The sequence below is a fragment of the Girardinichthys multiradiatus genome, chromosome X (assembly GCF_021462225.1).
Source record: "Girardinichthys multiradiatus isolate DD_20200921_A chromosome X, DD_fGirMul_XY1, whole genome shotgun sequence".
NCBI classification, from domain to species: Eukaryota; Metazoa; Chordata; class Actinopteri; order Cyprinodontiformes; family Goodeidae; genus Girardinichthys; species Girardinichthys multiradiatus.
The window spans coordinates 19081389-19095728 of NC_061817.1; the positions used below are offsets into that span (position 1 = coordinate 19081389).

Genomic DNA, 14340 nt, shown 5'->3' on the forward strand with positions numbered 1-14340 from the left:
CTAAAGTTTTGGAACGACAAGACAGGCTAACATTAATCCACTGGAATGGTCCTTACCTCAATTATATTGAAAATGTATGGCCTATGCTTAAAAATCAGATGTGTGGGAAGGGAAATCAAGCAATTAAAATAAGCGGACATATTTATATGGTTACAAAAAGCACTGTAGCAACTTTTCAGTACAACTTGTTAAAGGAGACTTATTCATATAATAGTAGGGTTGTATTTTATTCAAGATCAAAATTAAAATGACATTCAACCTCATGAAGAGTTTGTTTTAAACTTTTGATTTAGAACTTAAGACATAAAGAACCCAATAAGAATAAACAGGGGGAACAAAATCAAAATACAGTGACTCCTGGATCAGTGCTTCTTTGTTCTCTTTGTGTCTCTGCTCTGTTCTCTCAAACCCCCAGTCGGTCGTGGCAGATGGCCGCTCACACTGAGTCTGGTTCTGCTGGAGGTTTATTTCTGTTAAAAGGGAGTTTTTCCTCTCCACTGTCGCTACATGCATGCTCAGTATGAGGGATTGCTGCAAAGTCAATTTGAATAAATAACTGAATCTGACTACACTGTTCAATGGTTAGGATTAATTGGAATGTATGTACCTGACTGTTGTGAAGTGCCTTGAGACGACATGTGTTGTGAATTGGCGCTATATAATGTAAATAAACTGAATTGAATTGAATTGAGTGTCAGTAATATTATTCTAAAATCTTGGTAAGTCTCTCTAAAAATGGGTGCAATTGGCTGTATAAACCGAAAGAAGTGAAATGGATTGCAATATGATTATGTCTGTGGAAAAAAAACCCGTTTTTATTTCATTGTTATGTTTTCTTTGTGTTTGTGTTTGTGTTTGTACTGAAATCAGCTTTGCAAAAATTTCTCACTATTGAGGCACCAACATAATTTTTTTATATTTAGTAAATGCAATAAAAGGGGTTACACTTGATGCAATGTGGTAACCTAAAGCATGAAAACAGGATGATCTGCAACAATAAGACAATGTAGTAAGGTATTTTCCCAGCTCACGTAACAGGCAAAACTAAATGAAAGGGTCTAGGTAGGGAGATCACGTTACAGGTAATGATACACCAGATTGCTTATACCCATCATTGTTCCTCCCCCACATCTCTTCAGTAGCCGTTCCACCAACAGCTCAGCCTCTGCGGTGCTTTTAGACCAGCCTCATTCATTCATTTGCATTTTCTATACAAATGAGAATGTAGAGCTGACTGAGTATGTAAAGTTGTCCCAAAATTATTTTTATTTTTTAACACTATCTTACACTTTTAGACCAATTATAACTTTTTATCGTGGTTCCTTGAAATATAAATAAGTTATTCTGAGGTATTAGGTGCATGTTTTTGGGTTATACTGTACAGGTCCTTCTCAAAATATTAGCATATTGTGATAAAGTTAATTATTTTCCATAATGTCATGATGAAAATTTAACATTCATATATTTTAGATTCATTGCACACTAACTGAAATATTTCAGGTCTTTTATTGTCTCAATACGGTTGATTTTGGCATACAGCTCATGAAAACCCAAAATTCCTATCTCACAAAATTAGCATATCATTAAAAGGCTCTCTAAACGAGCTATGAACCTAATCATCTGAATCAACGAGTTAACTCTAAACACCTGAAAAAGATTCCTGAGGCCTTTAAAACTCCCAGCCTGGTTCATCACTCAAAACCCCAATCATGGGTAAGACTGCCAACCTGACTGCTGTCCAGAAGGCCACTATTGACACCCTCAAGCAAGAGGGTAAGACACAGAAAGAAATTTCTGAACGAATAGGCTGTTCCCAGAGTGCTGTATCAAGGCACCTCAGTGGGAAGTCTGTGGGAAGGAAAAAGTGTGGCAGAAAACGCTGCACAACGAGAAGAGGTGACCAGACCCTGAGGAAGATTGTGGAGAAGGACCGATTCCAGACCTTGGGGGACCTGCGGAAGCAGTGGACTGAGTCTGGAGTAGAAACATCCAGAGCCACCGTGCACAGGCGTGTGCAGGAAATGGGCTACAGGTGCCGCATTCCCCAGGTCAAGCCACTTTTGAACCAGAAACAGCGGCAGAAGCGCCTGACCTGGGCTACAGAGAAGCAGCACTGGACTGTTGCTCAGTGTTCCAAAGTACTTTTTTCGGATGAAAGCAAATTCTGCATGTTATTCGGAAATCAAGGTGCCAGAGTCGAGGAAGACTGGGGAGAAGGAAATGCCAAAATGCCAGAAGTCCAGTGTCAAGTACCCACAGTCAGTGATGGTCTGGGGTGCCGTGTCAGCTGCTGGTGTTGGTCCACTGTGTTTTATCAAGGGCAGGGTCAATGCAGCTAGCTATCAGGAGATTTTGGAGCACTTCATGCTTCCATCTGCTGAAAAGCTTTATGGAGATGAAGATTTCATTTTTCAGCACGACCTGGCACCTGCTCACAGTGCCAAAACCACTGGTAAATGGTTTACTGACCATGGTATCACTGTGCTCAATTGGCCTGCCAACTCTCCTGACCTGAACCCCATAGAGAATCTGTGGGATATTGTGAAGAGAACGTTGAGAGACTCAAGACCCAACACTCTGGATGAGCTAAAGGCCGCTATCGAAGCATCCTGGGCCTCCATAAGACCTCAGCAGTGCCACAGGCTGATTGCCTCCATGCCACGCCGCATTGAAGCAGTCATTTCTGCAAAAGGATTCCCGACCAAGTATTGAGTGCATAACTGTACATGATTATTTGAAGGTTGATGTTTTTTGTATTAAAAACACTTTTCTTTTATTGGTCGGATGAAATATGCTAATTTTGTGAGATAGGAATTTTGGGTTTTCATGAGCTGTATGCCAAAATCATCCGTATTAAGACAATAAAAGACCTGAAATATTTCAGTTAGTGTGCAATGAATCTAAAATATATTAATGTTAAATTTTTATCATGACAGTATGGAAAATAATCAACTTTATCACAATATGCTAATATTTTGATAAGGACCTGTATATTATGCTCAGCTACACAGTTAATCTTTTAAATGTAAAAACAATATATTAAAAAAAAAAAAATAAAGTAATTAAGAAGAATTTTTCAAAATACAAGCCTCCCTTGTATTAACTAGAAACTGATTTATTTTCATTTGCTTTTTTTGATGTTTTAGGGTGATTGCCAGCTCTTGCAATGGCCACCTCAGCCTATGTAGGGGAGATGCAACCAGCAGCCCAACTTCAGGGGGCAGCTGTGACCGTCACATCGGGTCAGCCTGACAATGCCTCCACCTCTGCAACCACTCCTCAGTTTCTGGCAGAAATTCAAACAACTGTTGTTACCCCCACTGTCGTCACACCCACAGGCCAAACTACTCCCACTGAACAGGCCTCCTCCGTCGCCTCTCAGAAGCCTGCAGCTGGGAGTCAACCCCAAACCGCTTCACAGGTGCAGCCGGCTCAAACACAGTACGTGACGGCAGAGATCCAGGGTTCCCCCACGCAGTCTGGAAATGCTCAAAGCACTCCTCAGTACATTGTTGTCACAGTCACAGGTAAATACTGAATTTAGCACATCGTTTGCTGAAATCTCCTCACCACCATGGGATCAGGATTTATGCAGTTACGCATCTGTGCACAAGAACTCCTGTAGTTTAGTTGTTCAGCTTTAGTGGAGTCTCTAAAAATACTTTTACTTTACCAGTTTTAGTTTAGATTAAGCAAAATATTTACCGTGTTCGGTATTTATATATTATGCACAGCCTTGATCATTTAAACGTGCATGCTTCTGTTTTCCTTTTATAAGTACTATACTTGTAAAATTGCTGATGCTTTTCACTAATCTGATTCTCTATATTGGTGCTGATTCTCAGTCACGCCTGTCGGGTAATCAGAATTGCTAAAACACAAGACAGTAGGAATTCCTCTATCGGTTCTGGAAGCTGTTGTGGCTTTCTGAGCTGTTGAAACCCTTTGAATGAGAGGAGTTAACGGTATGTCAATATCCAGAGACATCACAAAAAGTCACGGATTTAATCTTTGTGCTTCTTTTTAAATGTTTTGACATAACATTTAATTGTTTAAAAGGCAGCTGTTCCTTTATCCCAAAACATTACTGAATTAGGAGAGGGGTTGATAAAGTATGCTCCTTTCTCTGCTTTTAATCAGATGGGGAATACAGCTGAATCGGACTGGGCTCAATGCACTCTTCACTAATTCAAAATGGTTGTAAATAACTTGAACAGGAACATTTCCCTTCAGCTGTTATAGATTGATTATATTTCCATCAGTTTGACATGTGATGAGTGACGAAAGGTTGTTTGGATATTTTCTGGTTTTGATCATTGTGGCTGATGCTACCCATATAGTTTATCTTTCATTAATATAAACAGATGCTTTTCAATACATTAGAAGATCATTGTAATCATATGGAGGGTATGCCATAAAAGGTAACTGCTAAATGAAACCAGCTACATCTTAGGATTTTCATGGGAAGTTTAATGGAAGGAAAAAGTGTGGTATGTATGCAAATGATTGTGTTTTTTTTGTTTAACAAGTGCTGATCCAGTGTGACCATTTAATTCTTATTAAGAATATTTATTGTTCAAGACATTGAATTTAAAAGGTTACATTTGTCACTTGAGTTATTAGCAGAATCCTAAGAAATAAAGGTAAAATACTTTAATTTAAACTGGAATGCTCTAAAAATTTGGGTGTTCTGGCTCCTTTCTTTCAGAGGGTTCCCTTCACTCAAGCGACAGCGTGTCAGATTCTAGCCCACCTCCAGCTGTGGTGCAGACAGGAGTTCCCACACAGGTTGTTCAGCAGGTACAGGCAGCCCAGCAGGTAATACTCAGATACACACACATACATGCATTTAAATACTCTTACAAGCTGGTATTCTTTTAATGTTTTTTTTTTCTAAGAGGATTTTTTTTTTCTCAACAGAGGTCAGTGGTGCAAGCCACTTCTCAGATAGCCAAAACTGAGCCAGGCACACAGCTCAGTGTCGCCAATCTACAGCCTGTTCATATCACACAGGAAGTAAGTCAAAAACACACACAAAAGGTAGACAAAGTTAAGGACAAACAAGCTGGTCTTAATAGCTTCGGTTCTTAAAATATATATGTGCTGAAAAATTTATAACTTCCTCTCATTTTGGCTCACGATTAGTCAGCTCATTGTCTCTGTGGACCTCCTAGCCTCCTGTTTCAGTGATGATCGTGGTGTTAGGCAGAGATAGGACAGTAGACGAGATGCAGCTTCATCCTCTGACAGAAGATCCTGAATGCTTGGCCTGGGTGCTAGATGACACTGTTTTTGACCAAGTAGGTTAGGAAAACACAAGGGAAAGTGCTGCTTTAAAGCTGAAGGAACAACTATTGTGTTGTATTGTGTCTTGTATTATTATGTCTAATTGCAGCTGAGTAATGTGTGCAGTTTTCATTACAAATGCAAAAGTATGCAAAAGGAATTCAGATTCCTGGTGGAATGAGTAAATAACAAGGATTTACTGGATGTTTGTGTGTGTGCTTACTCCGTAGGTCCAGCAGCAGCTTGCTTCAGTGCCGGTGCAGCATGTTTACACCAACCAAGTGCAGTATGTGGAAGGAGACAATAACTACACCACCAGCACCATGTTAGAATCAATCTGTATCCGATGATCAACTTAAAATGTCAAAACTTAATTCTTTTTCTTTGTAACCTGCTGTGCTTTCTCAAAGTGTTTCAAGAAACCTTTACTTTTCTCTCATCTAGTCGCTCCGGCAACTTCCCTTACACTGAAACGCCCCTGTATACCCAGAGCACAGCTGCCCAGTATTACGAAGGTCAGCCAACATCGGGCACACAGGCCTCATCCCCCAGCACAAGTTTGACAGTTGCTGTGACTGCGGGCACCACAGGGGGTGTGTCCATGTTTGTGGCCCAGCCCACTAGTGCAGCAGAGGGTGGGGCCGCTGTAGTGACCACCGGGGGTACTGCCAACGGGTCAGAGGAAGGGGCAGGCACCAATGGTAGCGCTGTAGGCAGCTACGTGATCCAGGGTGGTTACATGCTGGGCAGTGGCAGCAACAGCAGCAGCAGCAGCAGCAACGGAGGGGCGGCCGGGAACAGTCAGACCTACTCACACAGCGCCCGCGCCTCCCCAGCCACTGTGAGTATTACAGAGGGCGAGGAGAGTAGCGTGCCGTCGGCAGACAAGAAGGTATGCAGAGGCGCCAAGCGCAGGAGTTTCTTCTCGTTTCGTTCCCATCCACACAACCCTTCGATGGCGCACACTGATGATGTCATAGTGGAGTTTTGTCAATCAGAACGGATGAGGATAATCTGAGGACTCTGATCCCACTAAAAATTGCAAAACGTTCCTCCTCAAAGAAAAACTAAACCATGACCTCATCATTCTCATGTCATTGCAGTGCATGCGATGAACGGCATTTATAAATTGCTTGAAACAACACAGTTCATCCCAAATTCATCATATTGATTCCCATATGATAATTATATTAACTAAAACTGACATCTCATCAGTATTCCAGGTCATTGATTCATTGCATACCAAAGTTGTATGCCACGGCACGCAAACAGACGTATTTGTCTTTCCATTCCTGAATGGATGACCAAGCTGTGAATGTGAATGGACTCATGTTTGCAGGATTTAGTTATAAGAAATTGTCTGCATGTACTATTTCTATGAATTTTGAAATGTGTAATAGCTGTGTACTTCTTGCTGGCATTTACTGGTGTTTCTAATCGCACCAGCTGTTCTCCCTTTCTTTCTCCTTTATTGCATGTGTGTCAGGTACAGTGGTTGCTGGACAACTATGAGACGGCTGAAGGAGTAAGTCTGCCACGTTCCACCCTGTACTGCCACTACCTGCTGCACTGCCAGGAACAGAAACTCGAACCAGTCAATGCTGCTTCCTTTGGGAAACTCATTCGGTCCGTGTTCATGGGGTTACGCACACGACGACTGGGCACTCGGTAAGACAACTAGTAACACAAACTCTGGTATAGAGAAGATATACATATAAAAGTACTGATGCCCCTTAAACCTGTTCATATTTTGTTATGTTACACTCACAAACTTCAATATGCTTTCCTGGGATTTTATGTGACAGAGCAACAAAAGTAGTGCATAATCATGAAGCTGAAGGACATAAAACAAAATATAATATCTGAAAAGTGTCGTGCATCTACAGTGGCGTGTAAAAGTATTCGTACCTCTTGAACTTTTCCACATATTGTCACATTACAACTACAAACATAAATATATTTTATTGGAATTTTATGTGAAAGACCAACACAAAGTGGTATACAACTGTGAAGTGGAAAGAAAATGTTACATGATTTCAAACTTTTTGTACAAATACAAAACTGAAAAGTGCAGTTTGCAAAAGTATTCACCCCCTGTGATCTGAGTGCATCCAATTGCCTTCAGAAGTTGCCTGATGATTGCTAATAACTAAATAGAGTCCACCTGTGTGTAATCTCAGTACAAATACAGCTGCTCTGTGACGACCTCGGAGGTTGGTTAAGAGAATACAGCATCATGAAGTCCAAGGAACACACCAGACAGGTTAGGGTTAAAGGTGTGGAGACATTTAAAGCAGACTTAGGCTATAAAAAGATTTCCCAAGCTTTGAACATCTCATGGAGCACTGTTCAATCCATCATCCAGAAATGGAAAGAGTACGGCACAACTGTAAACCTACTGAGACAAGACCGTCCACCTAAACTCACGGCCGAACAATGGGTTACAGGTGCCGCATTCCCCAGGTCAAGCCACTTTTGAACCAGAAACAGCGGCAGAATCGCCTGACCTGGGCTACAGAGAAGCAGCACTGGACTGTTGCTCAGTGGTCCAAAGTACTTTTTTCGGGTGAAAGCAAATTCTGCATGTCATTCGGAAATCAAGGTGCCAGAGTCTGGAGGAAGACTGGGGAGAAGGAAATGCCAAAATGCCAGAAGTCCAGTGTCAAGTACCCACAGTCAGTGATGGTCTGGGGTGCCGTGTCAGCTGCTGGTGTTGGTCCACTGTGTTTTATCAAGGGCAGGGTCAATGCAGCTAGCTATCAGGAGATTTTGGAGCACTTAATGCTTCCATCTGCTGAAAAGCTTTATGGAGATGAAGATTTCATTTTTCAGCACGACCTGGCACCTGCTCACAGTGCCAAAACCACTGGTAAATGGTTTACTGACCATGGTATCACTGTGCTCAATTGGCCTGCCAACTCTCCTGACCTGAACCCCATAGAGAATCTGTGGGATATTGTGAAGAGAACGTTGAGAGACTCAAGACCCAACACTCTGGATGAGCTAAAGGCCGCTATCGAAGCATCCTGGGCCTCCATAAGACCTCAGCAGTGCCACAGGCTGATTGCCTCCATGCCACGCCACATTGAAGCAGTCATTTCTGAAAAAGGATTCCTGACCAAGTATTGAGTGCATAACTGTACATGATATTTTGAAGGTTGACCTTTTTTGTATTAAAAACACTTTTCTTTTATTGGTCGGATGAAATATGCTAATTTTGTGAGATAGGAATTTTGGGTTTTCATGAGCTGTATGCCAAAATCATCCGTATTAAGACAATAAAAGACCTGAAATATTTCAGTTAGTGTGCAATGAATCTAAAATATATGAATGTTAAATTTTCATCATGACATTATGGAAAATAATGAACTTTATCACAATATGCTAATATTTTGAGAAGGACCTGTACCTTAAAAGAGTTGCAGCTGTAATTGCAGCAAAAGGTCTTTCCACAAAGCATTGACTCAGGGAGGCTGAATACTTTTGCACAATGCCCTTTTCAGTTTTTCATGTATAATTTTTCATTCCACTTCACAGTTGTATAACACTTTGTGTTGGTCTTTCACATAAAGTTCCAATAAAATATATTTCTGTTTGTGGTTGTAATGTGACAATATGTGGAAAAGCTCAAAGGGTATAAATACTTTTACAAGCCACTGTATATTAAACCCCTGTTTTACTCCAGAGCTCCAGAGCCATTAAGGTACCTAGTTAGTAAATAGAGTCCCCCTTTGTTTAAATGAACCTTAGTATAAATAGAGCTCTTCTGTGAAAGCCTTACTTGTTTATTAGAAAAACATATGAACTAACAGCATCATAAAGACCAACAAATACAGTAAACATGTAAGGGGTAAAGTTGTGAAAAATTTGAAAGCAGAGCGAAGTTATAAAACTATATACCTAGCTTTAAACATCTCCTGAAGCTCTGTTCAACTCTGGAGGAGCTGCAGAGATCCACAGCTCAGCTCCTGGAATCTTTTGACAAACAGCCATAAGGCAGGCACTCCACAAATCGGCCATTTCTTGAGAGTGGCAAGAAGAAAGCTATTGTTGAAAAAATCGGTTAGATGTTCCATTTGGAGTCTGCCACAACCATGTTGAGGACATGGCAAACATGCATGATTCTGGTCAGATGAAACCAACGTTGTGGCCTACATGCAAAACGCTATGCGTGGCCTAAAACTAACATTACACGTCATCCAACACATTATCTCCACAGTGAAACACTGTGCTGACAGCTTTATGCAAAGGGATGTTTTTCTTCAGCAGGGGCAGAGGATGGCCAGAGTTGATGAGAAGATAGATAGAGTGTTGAGATACAAAGACTTAGTTCCTATCAAAGCATATTTATGTATAATCCAGTCAAGTCCAGAGATGAATCCCATTGAGAATCTTTGACAAGACTTAAGAAATTGATGTTCACAGATTTTCTGTGAACATCAATTTTTACAATCTGATTGGACGAGAACTATTTTACAAAGAGTGACGGGCAAAATTATCAGGCTTTAGATGTTGATTTTACAAAGCATTGAGTCAGGGTGGCTGAATCCGAATCCCCACAACACTCTTTTAAATCAAATTTAAATGTTTTTTAATTGTTGAAAATTATCCATAATTTTCCTTCCAGCTCTCAACTGTGCCATTCTCTCTGTAGAGATCAACTCGGCATTAGTGCTAGTGAGTGAATTTCATAAAAAAGGAGAGTGATAGATATTTTTCCTCCTGTTAGGGGTAATTCTAAATACCACTATTATGGACTGAGAATCAAGGCAGGCTCATCTCTTCTCCGCCTGATGGAAGACCAACAACATCTGGCCATGAGACAACAGCCATTCTCTCAGAAACAAAGGTATGAGCACAAATATTTACATCCTGCTTATCATTACACTAATGTAACGATGATTGGTTTATTCCAGTGTGTGCCCTTGTTCCTGGCAGGTTGAAGCCTGTGCATAAAGTTGAAGGTATGACCAATGGGACAGCAGCAGGAGCAGGCCAGCAGCAACAACAGCAACAGGGATCAGGACATGTGGACATCAGTACCCAGGTCCAGCAGTACCAGCAGTTCCTGGGTGAGTTTGGTGATGGTTTATGCTACAGTAAATCTAACACAGATCCAGAGGTAAATCCAGAGTAAATTCCTTTATTGGGTTACAGAGTTGATACTACCAGGCTTAAATAAGCCAGAGACTTGAAGAAAATATGAATATGATTATCTCAGCGTTTCAAAACCATTATAATTGATTTAATGTTATATATAATGCATTTAAAGTCATATGTTTCTGGGTAATCTGTGCTTGTTTCCTGTCTCCAGATGCTTCCCAAGCTCTCCCAGAGTTTCCAGACATCGACCTCCATGGGAAGTCTTTCCCAGAGGGAATTGAGCTCGACCATATAAAGAGCTTTCAGCTGCTTTACAGAGAACACTGTGAGGTAGCAGAAAGTTTCAACGCTGAATATTTATGAGAATGGCTTTTCCATGTTGTTTTTGAAATTTTGATGAAAAGTCCTGACAGAATATAGTCATTCATCATCAGCTCTATGTGATGTTGTTGCTGTTTTCTCTCAGGCCATACTGGATGTGATGGTCAATCTGCAGTTTACGCTGGTAGAGACTCTGTGGAAAACCTTCTGGAGGTTCAGTCAAAGTCAAGCTGGAGATACCCCAATGGCTGTGTATGTTTTATTCTATTCCTTTTGGCAGAGATGAACATTTCTGGTATAGTAGTAGTACTGTTTTTATACAAACTCTCCATTTTCACAGGCACGATGAGTCAGAGAAGCGCCTCCCAAAATCCTGCCTGGTGTTGCTGTGCAAGTACGAGCCGGTGCTGCGCTGGTGCCATGACTGTGACAACAGCCTGTACCAGAGCCTGGTGGAGATCCTCATCCCTGATGTCCTCAGACCCATCCCCAGTAAGACTCCACAGTACATAACAAAGCATTAACATTTCCTGACAGTAAGAATAGATCTACTTTCCAAGTAATAACCAACCAAGTCTTTGGTTGGTTCACCCATGTTTGCTGCCTGCAGGTGCCTTAACACAAGCCATTCGTAACTTTGCCAAAAGCCTTGAGAGCTGGCTGACCAACGCCATGATGAACATCCCTGAGGAAATGGTCCGCATCAAGGTACAGCTCTCCAATACTGCCTCACACTTAACAAAAGAGCAACCTACTTTTAAGCCTGGATTATTCGATATAAGTTTTAAAAAAAACATTTTCTGAAATAAATTGTTATCAGAAAGTTCTGGAAATAACTGGATTTTCCTTATGAAAATGGTTCAAAAGCTTTTATTTAGTTTACTTGAAAAACACCTAAAAAAGCTGCTTGACCAGGATTAATCGTTCTGGTGAGGTTGCTTGTAGTACTGGTGTCTGATCAGTCTTTTCTGGCCCTTCCTTGCTCTCAGGTGACATCAGCCAATGCTTTTGCCCAGACGCTGCGTCGCTACACCAGTCTGAACCATCTGGCACAGGCAGCCCGCGCTGTCCTCCAGAACACAGCTCAGATAAACCAGATGCTCTCTGACCTCAACCGAGTTGACTTTGCAAACGTCCAGGTTGGTTTAGGCTCTAAAATTTTGTGCCCTGAGAACATGTGAGTAGCACCACTTGAATTTCTGTGTCAGGGCCTGAGTCTTTGTTTTTGCTGCAGCTTGTGGTTTCAGTTAGATGTGATGTGCAACCATTTTTGATCACATTTGAACCCAGGAAGCCCCTTCTCTGTTTCTCAGAAACGTTCGTGTGGCTTGTTGACACTAAAGTGGGGCTGATTTTACAACCTTTAGGTTTGCATACCAGTTTCAGGTGCCTCTTGCTCACATTTCCCTTTATTTTGCTAAAGGAATAGTTCTGAATTTTTGAAGTGTTAGAAGGTCGTAAAGAGCTAATATCTTGCATGTAGTAATTAACTGGCTTGGCTTCTTCATTTTGTGTTTAATATGGGTTAGTTGGTCCTAACAGTTAGTCATTATTTACATAGTAAACAGAGGTAGGAGATCAAAGTAACTATCTGAAATAAAAGTAAAGCTTTGTACAAGAAATAAGTGCACAGCTTTACTTGAAGTAAATGCTACTTTAAAGAAGTTAAACTGCTTTACCTTTATATCAGAGATTAGTCTGTCAGGAAACACTTGACATGTTTTGTTCTGAGTAATTGCTTCACACAGGAAGATCATAGGTGATGTACCGTCTCCTACCTCCATTTCCTGTGTAAATAATCATCAGCTTCTTTGTGTCTAACCACCCAATCCAAACATGAGGGCAGTTTAAAGGTTCATTGAATTATGACCTGCTATGATGCTTTGCCAGTTCTTTTAAGATAGTTAATGTCCATTTTTTAGTCTCAGTACCATTCAGACTAGCCATCAACGTTAGCCTCCAGGACCAATTTGCCTGGATTTCTACACAAGAAAGAGAGTTAACAACTGTAAGTAAGATATTAAATCCTTTTAACACAAGTTTATTTCAAAATCTCTTCAACGCTCTGCAGGAGCAGGCTTCATGGGTGTGCAGATGTGAAGACCGTGTCGTACAGCGGCTGGAGCAGGACTTCAAGCTGACCTTGCAGCAGCAGAACTCCTTAGAGCAGTGGGCTGCATGGCTTGATGGGGTGGTCTCCCAGGTCCTGAAACCTTATCAGCACAGCCCTGCCTTTCCAAAGGCTGCCAAGCTCTTCTTACTTAAGTGGTCGTTTTACAGGTATGATAGCAAAGACAAGGCAACAGAGAGTGGGGCTGGATAATCGCTTGATGTGGGATTTAAGGTTTGAGCTGAAAGCTTTCATAATACAGTAAAGCCCATTCGATGCTCTCACAAGGGACACATTTCAGTGAAGAAGTGAGTTCTTGTGTTAAATAAATGTTCAACATAGGTGCTGTCGCTGGTATGATATTGGAAGATTTTACAGTGTTTACATAGAAATTTTAAATCAAAAAACAAATACCATGATGTCACTATTTGTATTTAAAACTCAAAAGCAGCAATTATTCTTTCTAGTGGTAAAATAACTAGATTTATTGATTATTTTAGTTAAAACAATGTTATCTCTAACATAGTCTGATTTTCATTCTTAGACTTCTGCAAAAATACTGAATAAATACCAACTAAATTGAACCATTTTGCAGTTCTGCTTCTTGTAGAGTAACACATGTAAGAGCTGGTTATTTTTCTGCTGAACAGACTGGCTCCTCATAGCTTGTCAGGTGTAGTTTTAAAACAACTTTGCTTTAATTAGAGCAGTTTGTGGCAGTCGGCAGGAGCTGGAGGAGCTGATCTTCATCCCAGCCGCTTCACACTCGGCTGTGAACCGCCACAGTGCATGCTGTAGGTCTTGGCTAGAGGGGGCCAGCAGGACCACGTCATCTGCAAAAAGAAGAGACGAAATCCACTGGTCCCCAAACCAGACCCCCTCCGGCCCTTGGCTGCGTCTAGAAATCCTGTCCATAAATGTCATGAACAGGACCGATGACAAAGGGCAGCCCTGCCAGAGTCCAACATGCACCGGGAACAGGTCCGACTTAGTGCCGGCAATGCGGACCAAACTCCTGCTCTGCTTGTACAGAGACTGGATGGCCCCTAATAAAGGGCCCCCAACTCCATACTCCTAGAGCACCCCCCACAGGGCACCACAAGGGACACAGTCTTCTCCAGGTCCACAATGTGGATCGGTTGGGCAAACTCCCAAGAACCCTCGAGTACCCGGTAGAGGGTATAGAGCTGGTCCAGTGTCCCACGGCCGGGACGAAAACCACACTGCTCCTCCTGAAGCCGAGGTTCAACTATCAGCCGGACTCTCCTCTCCAATACCCTGGCGTAGGCCTTACCAGGGAGTCTGAGGAGTGTGATCCCCCTGTAGTTGGAACACACCCTCCGGTCACTCTTTTTATGAAGGGGGACCACCACCCCAGTCTGCCAGTCCAGAGGCACTGTCCCTGTCCGCCACGCAATGTTGAAGAGGCGTGTCAACCATGACAGCCCCACAACATCCAGAGAGTTGAGGTACTCAGGGCGGATCTCATCCACCCCCGAAGCCCTGCCACCGCGGAGCTT

The 14340-nt window shown here is 41.8% G+C and overlaps 1 protein-coding gene across 11 annotated transcripts in view; it reads left to right on the forward strand.

Annotated features, from left to right (window-relative positions):
- LOC124863064 (MHC class II regulatory factor RFX1-like) overlaps positions 1–14340 on the forward strand; it is a 28980-nt gene that overhangs the window by 9955 nt on the left and 4685 nt on the right. For 2 of the 11 annotated variants that reach the window (XM_047357315.1, XM_047357316.1), the window contains exons 2-17: positions 3147–3242; positions 3339–3527; positions 4709–4818; positions 4921–5016; positions 5175–5300; positions 5517–5611; positions 5731–6178; positions 6773–6954; positions 10016–10135; positions 10225–10358; positions 10601–10719; positions 10856–10962; positions 11051–11202; positions 11321–11418; positions 11700–11849; positions 12782–12990. In XM_047357315.1, the coding sequence (XP_047213271.1) occupies positions 3167–3242; positions 3339–3527; positions 4709–4818; positions 4921–5016; positions 5175–5300; positions 5517–5611; positions 5731–6178; positions 6773–6954; positions 10016–10135; positions 10225–10358; positions 10601–10719; positions 10856–10962; positions 11051–11202; positions 11321–11418; positions 11700–11849; positions 12782–12990 (2411 nt within the window). In that variant the 5' untranslated portion in view covers positions 3147–3166. Of the gene's footprint in view, positions 1–3146; positions 3528–4708; positions 4819–4920; positions 5017–5174; positions 5301–5516; positions 5612–5730; positions 6179–6772; positions 6955–10015; positions 10136–10224; positions 10359–10600; positions 10720–10855; positions 10963–11050; positions 11203–11320; positions 11419–11699; positions 11850–12781; positions 12991–14340 lie in introns of all 11 variants that reach the window. The other 9 variants (XM_047357309.1, XM_047357310.1, XM_047357311.1 and 6 more) reach the window with 8 other exon arrangements.